The 14,006-nt window shown below is 37.6% G+C and overlaps 1 protein-coding gene across 1 annotated transcript in view; it reads right to left on the bottom strand.

The window, feature by feature from the left end:
• Nucleotides 1-1,825: 1,825 nt before the first annotated feature.
• The window catches only part of TUT7 (terminal uridylyl transferase 7), a 56,856-nt gene continuing 44,675 nt past the window's right edge, over nt 1,826-14,006 (bottom strand). Inside the window, exon 26 of the mRNA XM_036261437.1 lies at nt 1,826-2,835. Coding sequence (XP_036117330.1) covers nt 2,768-2,835 — 68 coding nt within the window. The 3' untranslated portion in view covers nt 1,826-2,767. The remainder of the gene's footprint in view (nt 2,836-14,006) is intronic.

The following is a 14,006-nucleotide window of genomic DNA, read 5'->3' as shown; positions in this document are numbered from 1 at the left end:
CTTTTCAACTTTTTTTTGCCTATAACACTATGAACCTTTTGACCTAGCTACCCACATATTTTTCTACTTGAGAAATATTAAAAAAAACCCAAAACATTTGTGAAATACCTTTTAAGATGAAAAAATAAACTGCTTATCTCAGAACATTTAAATAACACCTCGAAGTGTGCACACTTTTGACATTGTACATACTGAGCAACAGATTAATAAGTTTGATTGGGGCTATAAAAATGGATTTCATATATTTGTTTTTCCCTGAAAGAAAAAAGAACCCCAGTAATGGGCATTTGTAGAGCCTGTTAACTGAGACAGGTCAGCTGCATTCAAAAGATAGCTATGCCCTGGGAACTGGACATGGTGTGGAGCAGATATATCTGTCCCCCAGGGGCACTGAGAGGGTCTGTACCAAATAAAGGGAACAGAGAACCAAAGGCAATCTATTCTCCAGGTCTGCTGGCAAATATTGGTCACTGTCCCACTAATGGATCCAGTGGGAGGGAATTAAAATAAAAAATGTAATATAGTAGGTAGAATCTACTTTGGAAATCAGAATAGAATGCAGGAAACTAACATCCCAAAAAGGATGTAAGAAAACATGGTTTCTATGAAAAGGAAGACAATAAAAATAAACTAAAATGAGAAGAAAAGGAGGGTGGGTAAAGTCAGTCAAGAAAATCAGAAGTGAAATGACAAAATTTGTTAGAAACAGTACACAGAATGACACTGAAAATCAAGCCAGTCTTCTGGAGATTAAATTTGAGACATTTTCCTAGCATGAAGGAAAACGATGAGAGAGGAATATTAAGACAAAAGTATGTTTTTAAAAATCTTCATCTGAGGATATTTTTTCATTTATCTTCAGATAGATTGGGAGGGAGGGAGAGAGAGAAACATCGACATGAGAGAGACACATCGACTGGTTGCCTCCCTCATGACCCTGACCAGGGCCAGGGGCCAAACCGCAACCAAGGTACGTGACCTTGACTGGAATCAAACCCAGGACTCTGGTCCAAAGGCTGATGCTCAAATTGCTGAGCCAAACTGGTCAGGGCAAGACAAACGTGAGAGGGAAAAATTAAGACCACAGATACTTTCTCAAATTGATTAAATAAAAAACTTGGGTAGGGAGATACACTGGATTCAATTTTGTTTAAGACAAAAGTTACTGGGATAAATAAACATGGAAGTACCCAAGCAGAAAAATAAAATCTACAAGGGAACAAAAAGGCTGGCCTCAGTCTTCTGCTATAATGCCAGGAGAGAGCGTCAACAGGCTTTGCACAAAAAGTGTGATAAGAACTGTATACCCAGTCAAGTTGACTTGCGTGCATGAAGGGCAAGAAAGGAACTCAAAAGAGCAGCAGCTGAGGAAAGCCATGTAGAGCAAGCAGAGTTTCAGCCCAGACTGCATAATTCACTTACATTTGTGTTCATTCAAACTGAGTGAGCAATGATCATGAATTCTTTCTACCACAACTTCCAATTCTGAAGTTAATTTTTATATGATTCTTCTTTAGCTGGAATGTTTTCAAGTAATTTGTTTAAAAGAAGGGCCAAAGGTGTGTGTTTTTTGAGTTCTCTCTTCTCTGGGAACGCTTGCCCAGCAAGCACCCCCTGCATCTCTACGTATTCGTCCCCCTACGTACTGTGCCTCTTTGCGCCCGCCCAGTGCATGCCACAGTGGGTATCAATGAACACCAGGTTGCATGAGCACAAATGAAGGGAGCACGAGATAAAGAGGCACGGATCTGTACTGCCCATACACACCCTTCATCTACTTTCCTCATAAAGCTAGGATTCTCACTAGAAAGGGATGTGGATACAATTACTGGTCAAAATTTTGCTTTTATTTCACAATCAAATTGAAGCATAGTTCTGACCATGTACTACTTCTGAAGGGCTTGTGAAGTTACAGAAACATTTCCATAAGGGTTCCAGTCAGACTCAAAATGACACCAACCAAACTTGTGATTGGTAGAGATGGCCTCTTTAATCTCCAGGGATTTTTTAAAGTTCTCCACCCTAATTTCTGAATATCATAAAAATTGAAAAGAACTTTTATTTGTCATTTTTCCTTTGAAAATGTTTTTAGCAGCAAACAGGACTACTTGTTTTCCTCACTTCATTTTTATGAGCATAGGAGTAATATGTCAACTTAATTAGAATTAGAGAGGGGGGAAAAACAAAAAGCCCTTCATTGGCATTGCTCATCCATGGAAGACACATAAACAGATAATTATGTTCATGTTATCACTTCTACAAATATCAATAAAGTAAGGTTTGTAAATTGTAAATACAGTAGTAGCAGTTCACACATATTTGACACACTTTCACACAGGATTCAGTAAACAACAATAAATATAATTTCCCCTCTTTAAAACAAAAAAGGGATTTACAGGAAAGAAAGGATTAATTTACTTGGAGTTTATCAGCACACCATTTTAGTGTGTTTTGAAAGAATTAAAAACCACGAAATTGTATTCACTGAATACTGGCCCATAGTTACATTTTTTTTTTTTTTAAAACCTGGTTTAAATACATACATCATGGCTTTCTATTAAAATCCTTAAATCTATGAGGATTTGTGGTACATAAGACTACATTAAAATTTTTTCCTTATTATGAATTTCATTCAGTTAAAAAAAAATCTGACATTTTCATTAAATGTTAAGTTGATCTATGCTTCTGAGTCCGGTAAAATGAACCTAATTTTCAAAGTGATTAGGAACGCCTGAGTGGCCATGTAGAACGTTGCCTTTCCCTTCCCTCATGATTCCTGCTGGGTCCTCTTCGCTGAGGCTTTTCCCTGAGTCATATATTTACTGGAAAGGCTACCTAGAGGAGAGGAAGAAACAAAACACAACATAAATAAAGTAAGCCTCACTTCATCGCACAATCCGTAACATCACTTCTTACTGTTAATTATTCATAGAAACTTTTCACACTAGAAATGGTCACTTGTTTCGACTTAAGTAATTAGGCTAGAAATAGAAAAGTCTACAGTATATGGAACATGATCTATCAAACATAAGCCTAGTCAAGTCTTTTTAAATGCAGACAGGTTGTTAGAGTGACATCATTTCAGTACAGTTTCAGCAGTGATTACTAATAAAAACCACACCACAGAACAGTTAACAATATATGCTATGACTAAACAGTCTGACTTCTGGGTACACAAACCCTACAGAATCCCTCACCTATGCTCAAGGACACTCACACAAGAATGTTCACAACACTGTTCATAACAGCAAAAAAACAGATGCAATCTAAGTGCCCATGTATGTACAAGGTAATAGATACATACAATATTCTGCATTCATATGATGGAATCCTATATAAAAAAAAACACCCTAAATCTATGCACAGCAATATGTATAAAATTTAAAAATCATTTTGTTAAATAGATATGAAAAAGTAGGTTGTAGATCATTTTATATAGCATGCTATGTCATTTAAATTTTAAAATTCACCAAGGATAGTATGTTATGTAAGAGCTTTCAAGAAGGGAAGGGTTCCTGAACTCATAATACTGGATGCCTCTGGGATGGAGGGGGACATGACTGTCAGAATGGACCTGGGGTGGTAGTGAAAGGGCACTTTCACTATTTTAATCATTTACTAAAAGAAGAGACTGAAATGTGAAAAAAATGCCAATTCTCTAGTAGATGGATAGTTTTTATGTGTATCTTTTTATATTTTCCCTAAAGTGTTAAGAAACCATTCTTTTCTAATGGTACTAATAGTCATATTACTGTATCACATAAACATGTAACCCCCTATATATAAAAATAAATCTCAGCCTACCTGAGGATACTGCAAAACTAATAGAAACAAAATATAAATGAACTTTAATGTAATCTGGGGGAACAACATGAAATTCATAAAATTGTGCAAGCATGACTTGAAACTACCCAAAAGTTTGCTTGAGATCAAACTACTAAAAGAAAGAAACAAGCATCTGTACGGCAAAACAAATCATAAATGAGGTTGAAAGAATAAATAAACTGGGGGTAAAGGTGGTGAAGGATGTTGTAACACATTTGACAAAGCATGAATGAATTTCTACGTAAAAAGAACTAAAACCAAAGAGGACTACTCTAATAAGAAGTGCAGAGGTAGAACATGAAGAAATACAAATGCAAATATGTAAAAAGTGTTAGGGTTCAATGGTAATAATAGAAATTCAAGCAGACTAACGAAAAAGACTATTGTAATGAAGTGAGTGAGTAGGAAACAGATTGTGAATGACTCGCTGGGATTGCCAATAATCATGAGTTGGCATTATTGGTCCCACTATTCAAATGTACATATTTTTAAACCCATCATTCATTCTAACTAGGAATTTATCTTGAGGTTATATATACCCAAACAAGTATACAAATATTCTTTATAGTGTTTTATGTACAGTGATCTTCAAACCTGGGTATATGTATTCCTGAGTTGACTTAAGACAAGTGGGGAAAGAGTGTTAAAAGAATTGACCTTACAGTTTCTATCTGAATTCTGAGAATGCCTTCATAGCCAAGCCCTTTGGCAGGTTCCTAGGAATCACACCAACTTTACTTTCCAACTCCCCCTTCACAATTCTTCTCTTACTGTATTTGCCCATTTCCTAGGGTGAGATCACTGTACTATAAAAGACAGGCATATCTCCAAACCAACCAAATCTTAATGTGGTACACTGCCCTGGAGTGAAAAGACCTGGAGAGGTAAGAAGGCAAACATGATGGTGTGTGATAAATGCAAATGCCTCTAATAAAAATACAAATTTTTGGTTTTTGTAAAATTACATTAATAATTGATAATACCATAAATAATTTCTGATGCTACATTACATTGTGATTTTTGGTCAGTGAATGAAAAAGGAGTCACTGTTGTAACACATCTTCCATTCCCAAACTTTTAAAATAATTTCTATTATTTTTAATTTGCTATCAGTGAAGACTACTGAGGTTTCTAAATATTTACCAACCATTAAAACAACAACAACAAAAAGAAATAGTAATAATAAGGAACAATGTTTTCATTCTTGCAATAAGCAGTATTGGTCCAAAGACAGATAAATGCACTGGGAGAAATACCATCTATTTCATTACACGACAACCATTTTTAGTATGTAAACATAAAAAGTAATTTAAAAAATTTTTTTATTTATCTTTAGAGGGAGGAAGTGAGAGGGAGAGACAGATAGAAACATCGATGAGAGGGAAACATCGATCGGCTGCCTCCTGCATGCCCCCTATTGGGGATGGAGCCTGCAACCCTGGCATGTGTCCTGACTGGGAATTGAACCTTCGACCTCTTTCTTGGTGCATGGGTTGATGCTCAACCACTGAGTCACACTGGCTGGGCCATAAAAAGTTAATTTTAAACCTAAATTTGCAACATTTGCTTTGATCAATTGTATTGTTCTAATAACTGTAAAAACAACTTAGAAGAAAATTTTACACTTTTGAGACTTAAAAGCTTACAATTCCAATTTACATACATATTTTTTGTTGCAGATAAGTATGATAGGCTAATCAATAAAGTGCTTGAAATATATGATAAAAATGTATCATTTTGCCTTGGCCGGTGTGGTTCAGTTGGTTGAGTGTTATGCCAGGCACCATAAGGTCAATTATTCTTTTCCTGGTCAGGGCACATGCTGCCTAGGTTGTGGGCTCGATCCCAGTGGGGGGGTGTAGGAGGCAGCCAATCAATGTCTCATTGATGTTTCTCTCTCTCTACATCCCCCCCACTCTCAAATCAATAAAAACATATTTTAAAAAATATATCATCTTAAAATAAAATTCCGTGGAAGTGAAACAAAGGTACTCAAGGAGAAAAAGAAAATGATGTAAAGTTTCTGCAATAATATTTGTATTTCATTTGATACATTTAAGGCTGATTTAGAAGTTGTATTTTATAATGCTAATATTCTTAATCCGCGCCCCCCACCAAAATTATAAGCTTTGCAACTATGAAGAAAAATTTTGTGTCAACTTAAAAATATACAAGGAGATATACAGATCTTCAATATTATGGGGAAGAGTATGTAAGCAATAAGGTTTTGAAGACATTCATATATCATATATTTGAAAATAGTCCCTTAATTGGGAACGATTAAATAATATTCATATACTGGAATATCAAGAATACTGGATATTGAAAGGGTGATCTAAATTCACAGATAATAAGCTCTCTCCATACTGTTTTTAAAAATGCAATTCTATTAAATTCACTATCATAAATAGCACTTTAAAAAAATAAGTTTTAACATTCTGGTCAAGGAAATAAGTTGTATAAATATACATCATCATGAGGGAAAAAAGATACCCATTAATTTCTTTTCTTTCCTTTCCTTTTTTTTTTTTTTTTATCCTCACCCGAGGACATTTTTCCATTTTTTGTTCAGGTAGAGTGGGAGGGAGAGAGAGGAACAGAGAGAGAGAGAAACATCGATGTGAAAGGAACACATCGAGTAGCTGCCAACCGCACAACCGACCAGGGCCGGGGACAAACTGCAACCGAGGTACGTGCCCTTAGCGGGAACCGAACCCAGGTCTCTCCAGACCGCAGGCCGACGCTGTAACTGCTGAGCCAAACTGTTCAGGGCCCCATTAATTTCTTTATAGCATCTTTAATTTTTAAGATTTCATGGAATTAAAATGGAATAAATGAAGAGCCAGTTTCTTTAGAAAAGTGGTTTTCTTTACAAAAATGAGGGAGGATTAAGGATCAGAAATGTTAGTTTCTTGAGATTTTCATACTAAATAAATTGTTATATATAATTATGCCAGAGTAATTAACTTATGCATAAAAATCAGTTTATAACTGCAATTCTCTAATCTCTACATTTTCATTTTATAAAGAAATTCCATTATATATTTGTCCTATAAGTTAAATAAATTATAGCAAGGTTGGTATTTCCTGTTAATCCCAGTAACAAGACTAGAGACAGTTTATTGAGTGGTATGTGCCAGATGCTGTGCTTTACATATATGAAATTAATCCTTACTGCCCTGTAGGTGTTAGCCCCAATTGATAAGGAAACTGAGTCACAGAGAGGTTTGAAACTTGCTGAGGGTAATGCAGCCAGTAAATGGTTGGGCTGGATTTTAAACTCAAGTATGTCTGACTTTAGAAGCTCACATTCTTAACCATTCTGCACTTTATTGTTCCTTCAAAATGAGTATACCTCTAATCAGTACAATTTACTGGACATCTAATGTACTGTGATGGCCGTGTGTATGTGGGCAAGGGAGGAAACAATGAAGAGCAAGGAAATTCGTGACATTTTCTATTCACTACTGTCTCATGTAGGAGTTAATAACTATATGTAACCTAGTGGAAAGGAGTGGAGGAAGGTATTAGGAGAGAAAAGGGAACTTGGTTTACTACAAACTGGGTGCATCATTTCCGCACCCAGTGAGACAGATGGTGCTACTGCAATTTTAGAGATGAGACATCTGGAGCTCAGAGAAGCTAACCTTTTGCCTAAGGTTAATACAGTCCACATGCAAATGCAGGGGCTGTCCACACCAACAGATTCTGGTTAGAAGGAAGAGCTTTGGGGAAACTTAATACTACTTATAGTCAGACACCTTTATAACAATATAGATAATTTGGGTAAATTTATCAAGGATAAATTTGACAGTTTTAACAGCTATCATATACTTATGTGAAGAGTTTAGTTTATTGGAAAGGATAGATTTTCACCACAAAAAACTTTTTTTTCCCTGGTAGTGTACTAATTTTTTTCCTGTAGTACATTTAAGTTTTATAGTTGTTCAAAAGATTTATAAATGTCAGTTTCTTACTTAGAAGATGATCACAGAAATCTTAACTTACTGTCATTGGTAATGTCTAACATCTGTATTCCTCCAGCACTTAAAAAATTATAAAATTATAAATTCTACTTGCAAGATGTGTGAAACCTTTAGCAGAGACAGTGCTGACATATCCTTGCAGAAATATCAATGAATTACCACTCCTACACATCTCTGCTCTGTTCTTGCTATATGCATGTGCTGTTTTCTAAAGTGCTTTTCCATGGATTTCTCAACATCCCTACAAATCAGGTATTGCTAATACTATTATCCCCTTAGAACAGATGAGGAAACTGAAGCAAATGGAAGGTAAGTAGGTGTTTCAAAATTACAAAGTTAGAAATTATCATGCAATCTGACAGAGCCAGTGCTCTTAAACATTTCATCCTTGGCAAAAGGCACGTCTAAACTAAGCAGGAATCAGTATTTTTCCTATGTAACATGTTCTGGAAATGTCTGTTCAAGGCTGAAGCTTGTAAAAACAACAATCTTTTGGCTTGTTTACATATGCTAACCATGTGACCATCAAACTCTCAGAGGATCTATGGGAAACAATCCCATAAACTGCAGTGGAGTTGATTCCCATAGGTTTTCATCTGTTGAAAGTTGCTTCCAGGGGCAGCCTGTCAACCTCTTCATCCATCTTTCATAGCTGCTCTCATTGTCAATTAAATCATCTCACTACAGGCTCCATCTCATTTCACTTCTTTCTATTTGGTTTTGGGGGTTTCCCAGTAGCACATTTTTTTTTTGTTTTTGAGTCCATGTTTTCTACTAAGAACAATTACAAAACTGTCCCAGGAAACAGCTGCTCTTGAATTTTCTCACCGAGCCTGTCTTTATCTTTTCATGTACACCATTCCCCTTTTGGGTAAGGGTGGCAATTCTTTGAAGATTTCTGTTTCTCTTTGAATCACTGACCTTACTCTGTGTACCAGCCTCAATCCTCATGCCTTTGAAATTTTGATTGTAAAAAGATGTAAAAAAGATTTCTTTTTCTTTATTGATTAGAGGAAGAAGGTAGAGGGAGAGAGAGAGAGAGAGAGAAACATTGACAGGAGAGAACATCAACTGGCCACCTCCTGCATGTTCCCCCACTGGGGATTTGGCCCACAACCTGGGCATGTGCCCTGACCAGGAATCAAACCAGTGACCTCTTGGTGCATGGGTCGACGCTCAACCACTGAGCCATGCCGGCAGTGCTGACTGTAAAAAGATCTGATGCCATTTCAAATGTTTTCTCCAATTATAAAAAAACTCACCACCTGTAAAGTTCACAGATCATAAAATTAAATGCCTATTTCTTTTTAGATTATTTTATATACTTCAGATAACTGAGATTGGCGCTGACAGAAGTAAAAATAAATAGCTCAATAATTTCATTTACTTTTCTCTTGTTAACAATGTTCAAAGCAGAGACAACCAAACACTGCTTGCCTGGAGCTCTCTCAGTTTCCCGAGGGTGAGATCACTGTGCCCTGGCACCGGGCCAGTGAAAGCAGGGAAGATTAAATGCAGGATTTAAGGTTGCTGAGGATCTGAGAGTGCTACATCTTAGTGAATGACACATGATAATAGAGAAAGCTTAGACTCTTCACATTCTGCAACTAATACAGGCATCTCCAATTTAAAGGCTAACAGTTGTTTGCACATTAGCAATAACATGACATATACAAGCTGAGCACAAGATGTGAGTTGTTTGACATGACATACAAAAATGTCAGGTTACATCAATGAAGTTATAAAAATTCAAAAATGTAACTTTTCTCATAAATTATACAATCAAGTTCAAAAGACTACACATGCTTATATAATTTCCCTCCTTCAACTCTACTCCATTGAACAAGATGAGAGAGGGAGAGAGAAGAAATGAAAGGAGGTTGAGGAGTGAGAGAGAGACACGTTTAAGCCAAGTTACTAAAGACACCTGCAGGCCAGAAGTAAGAATATCTACATCAAGTTTATAGTGTCATCCCTTTTTACCAAAAAAACTGAAAACGTTAGCATGTTCAAGTTACTTTATTTTTCTTTTCTGCCTCAATTTTCTCCCTTCCATTTCAGGACTCAAAAGCCCTCTTGAAACACCAGAAAAAGGCATTCAAAGTCCCCGTTTCCCCTTCCTTTTAGCATCTGTCCATAGACCTGGGGACCTGACACTTTGTGCCCACAGCTGAAGTTACGTTGCCTACAATTCCTCTTCCAGCATTTTCACCAGAACTCCCTGTAATCAGGTTTTCCGCCCCTCCACTCTAAAGAAACGGCTCTTTTCAAAGTCACCAGTGACTTCTGCATTGACAAATCCATTGCTTAATTCTCTGTCTACAGCTGCAGTAGACCTGTGAGCAGCAAGTCATACAACTGGTCCAACCCTTCTCTTTGAGGCACTTTCTCCATTTGGACCCAGCTCTCTTGTTCCCTCACTGACCATTTCTCCTCTGTCTCCTTTATTTTCTTTTTTTATCCTCACCTGAGAACATTTTTCTATTTTTTGTACAGATATAGAGTGGGAGGGAGAGAGAAACATCGACGTGAAAGGGACACATCGAGTGGCCGCCAAGCGCACGACCAACCAGGGCTGGGGACAAACTGCAACTGAGGTACGCGCCCTTAGCGGGAACCGAACCCGGGTCTCTCTGGACCGCAGGCCGATGCTCTAACTGCTGAGCCAAACCGGCCAGGGCTGTCTCCTTTATTTTCCACCTGAGTCTCCAAATGCTTTTCTCTTTTCTATCTGCATTTACTTTTTAGGCGATCTCACTCAGACCCAGGCCTTTAAGTACTATTATACACAGATAATAATCAAATTTACATCTGTAGCCTGGACCTCTGCTCTAAAGGCCAGGATTGTATATTGAATTGGCTATTAGGCATCTCTACCCAGAAACCTAGCAGGTTTCTTAAACTTACATGTCTAGAACTATACTCTCTTCCTCCCCGCAATATGCTCTTCCTGAGTTGTTCCCCAGCAGAAAAAAAATCAACTCCATTCTTCTAGTTGCTCAGGCCAAGTATCAAAATGTCATCTCTGATTCACATTTTGTCATCCAACCTGTTAAAAATCATGTTGGTGCTACCTTCAAAATACAGTAAACGCTCTGACTTAATGTCATCAATAGGTGCTACATTACATGATCCACACTCATCTACCCTGACCTCACCCCTCACCTCCTACAACCCTTGCCTGCTCATTCCATTCAGTGATGCTGGAGGACAAAGACTGTTTTCAGGTCTGCTATAACAGTCTAACTCCAATTTCCCCTTGGCTTGCCCCTTCGTTTATTTGATTCTTTGCTTAAATTTAAATATTACTTGATCAGAGAGGCCACCTCTCTCTCCAACATTCTTTTTCCCTTTTCCTACTTTATATTTCTTAGCACCTGTCACCACATGAAATATTTATGTCTCTCTCTGACAAGAATGTAGAGAAAATGAGAGAAGGGGTTATGCTGGTTCAATGCTGTATCCTCAGTATTTAGGCCCATGCCCTGATTTAGCAGTGGGGTGCTTAAATATTTGAATGAATGAATAAATGACCTAGTGAGAGAGAGTGGAGTTCAGACCGATTCCTTTCTTTTTTTTTCCCCCCAGAATAAGAGTTTATTAAATTTATATTAAATGTAAACAGTTATATATCTAACGATTCCTTTCTTTTCTTACTTTGGGGCAGCGAATAATCTACATGAAGAGATTACACTGTTGACAACACAGTGTTAATTTCAAAGCAGAAACAAAAAGCGTGGAAGACTATGGTTCCTTCTCAGGGATGGCATAAATCACCTACAACATTAAAAAAATACACAGACAGGCCCAAGCCTAACCCTCGAAGAATCTGATTTAGGAAATGAAGATGGGGTCAGGGCATTTTTAAAAGTTCCCCAAGTGATTCTAATGTCCAATCCCTGCTAAAACCACTTATTCAAAAGAAGTATCTCAAAAGGCATGTGGTAAACTATGCAGTAAATAAAATAACACACATTTGTTTGTTTTTTTTAACCCACATACCTGACTGGGGACTCAAAAATATAGTTTCTTTTTGTTTCTTTTTGTCTTCATGTAAAAGCACTGCCTAAAAAATGAAATACACTGGTTTACAAAATCGAAAGGAATAGCATCTGAAACAGCTTTAAAACTGTAACCATATCCAAGAAGAGCTGAAATTAGGCATGTGGGTGGTAGAGCTTTGCAAGTTAATTTTACAGCAAGACACGTATGCAGGGATCCTTAAAGCACACCTTGCCACCCTGGGCACAGCAAGCCTCCTCACCACACTGCTGAGGGCAAAGTGAGGTAGCCAGGGGGGTTAGCAGGAAGGAAGGAGTCAGGGCCTGGGCCTGCCCGGCACCTCTTGGACCCGGCACAGAGCTGCTAGCACCCAGTAAATGTTTGCTGAATAACAGACAGATGGCGGAAGGCCTTCTTGCTCAAGTCTGAGCTAATTTTACCTGAACAAATGTGTCAGTTGATCTCAAAGGACTAGATGAAGAAGGGGATCCATATACACAACCTGATTTAAACATACCTGAGAAAGAAATCAGCACTTTTTGTTCCTACTATAAATGGAAAGCAGTCACCTGTTTATAAAGTTTCACAGGAGGATTTTTCTGTTGATACGACAGAAGCTCCACTCAGTGTATCATGTGGACAAAATACTAATTTGAAGAAACAAGAGGGAGCAGCATAGCTTTTAGATAGGAAGGAAGAAGCAGCTAATTATTTTTCATTGCTATTGGAGGAAATTCGCCACAGTCCAGCCCCATTCCTACCTTCTTTTACTTTTATAACATGACAACTACTTGATTTCATGTGGACATATGGCATTCTGAAGTAACCAAGATTCTAATGCTTTTCCTTTGGTTGGATAATGCCCACTTCTTCCCCAAGATATCCCGTCTCCCTCTGATCTGTGGCTGCCCTAGCCTGCCAGAATCACTGCTCTATTTTGAGAGCTTCACTAGTAGACAACTTAAAACTTGCTACTAGCTAGAAGGAAGAAATCCATCATGCTGGGGACTGCAGAGGCATTGCTTCACCACTTGTACCAAAAAGGAACACAATGACATTGTGCTGCAAACTATTGTTAACACCGACCTTGAGTTCCTCTGAAGGGTAGCCTACAAAACTAACTTTGGCAAAACTTCATTACATCTTATCTATACTGTTTATAGTTTCCTCATCTGTAAAATGGGGATATCAGTAATACCACATTTGATGGGGCTGTGGTGACAGATGAAATTATCCATGTAAAGTTGTTAAAATAGTGCCTGACCTATATTAAGCACTTAATGAATGTTAGCTATAGCCATTATTTTAATTTCTCTTAAAAATATTTACCTCATATAGTCATAAAAGAAAATCATTTTATTCTGGCATCTGTCCCACATCAGAGCAAAAGAGCTTAAATTTGAATTTGTAGAAGTAGGGCAAGCTGTATCTTTTTTTTTTTTATCCTCACCCGAGGACATTTTTCCATTTTTTGCACAGATAGAGTGGGAGGGAGAGAGAGGAAGAGAGAGAGAGACATCGACGTGAAAGAGACACATCGAATGGCTGCCACCCGCACGACCAACCAGGGCCGGGGACAAACTGCAACCGAGGTACATGCCCTTAGCAGGAACTGAACCCGGGTCTCTCAGGACCGCAGGCCAACGCTCTAACCGCTGAGCCAAACCGGCCAGGGCAAGCTGTATCTTTTATAAACATCAAAGTCCTATTTTAAAATCAATAATTAAAAAACATACTTCTTTGAATATAAAGCTTGTTGAAAAAATAAAAGTACAGGTGATCTAAACATTCCTGCCTTAAAAAGAAAGATACCATATTGCAGATGTAATAAAATGGGGAAGGGGTATTAGTGTTCTAGGAACATTAACACTGGAGTGAGCATTTTAGGGAAATTGCCAGCAGTGTTGACTTTTTGTATGCTGTCCACAAACATACAATTGAGGACAGAAATAGGGTTACTATTTTAAGAAAACATTTATGTCTCAGATTTTCTAAGCTAATTATACCTCCACATTCACAGGTTTGTTCTGAGGAAGTGAGAGTATATAAATTGTTTGTAAATCATAACTTACTATACATATACAAGGTACCCTTACTCTTAAGTCTGTAAAAAGGTACCTTCAATGGATATTTGACCCATTTAATACTGATCCGACAACTTAAAGGAGCGAGATATGGATTACGTTGAACTAC

The sequence above is a fragment of the Molossus molossus genome, unplaced genomic scaffold (assembly GCF_014108415.1).
Source record: "Molossus molossus isolate mMolMol1 unplaced genomic scaffold, mMolMol1.p scaffold_m16_p_14, whole genome shotgun sequence".
NCBI lineage: Eukaryota > Metazoa > Chordata > Mammalia > Chiroptera > Molossidae > Molossus > Molossus molossus.
This window is presented reverse-complemented; position numbering and strand designations above follow the sequence as displayed.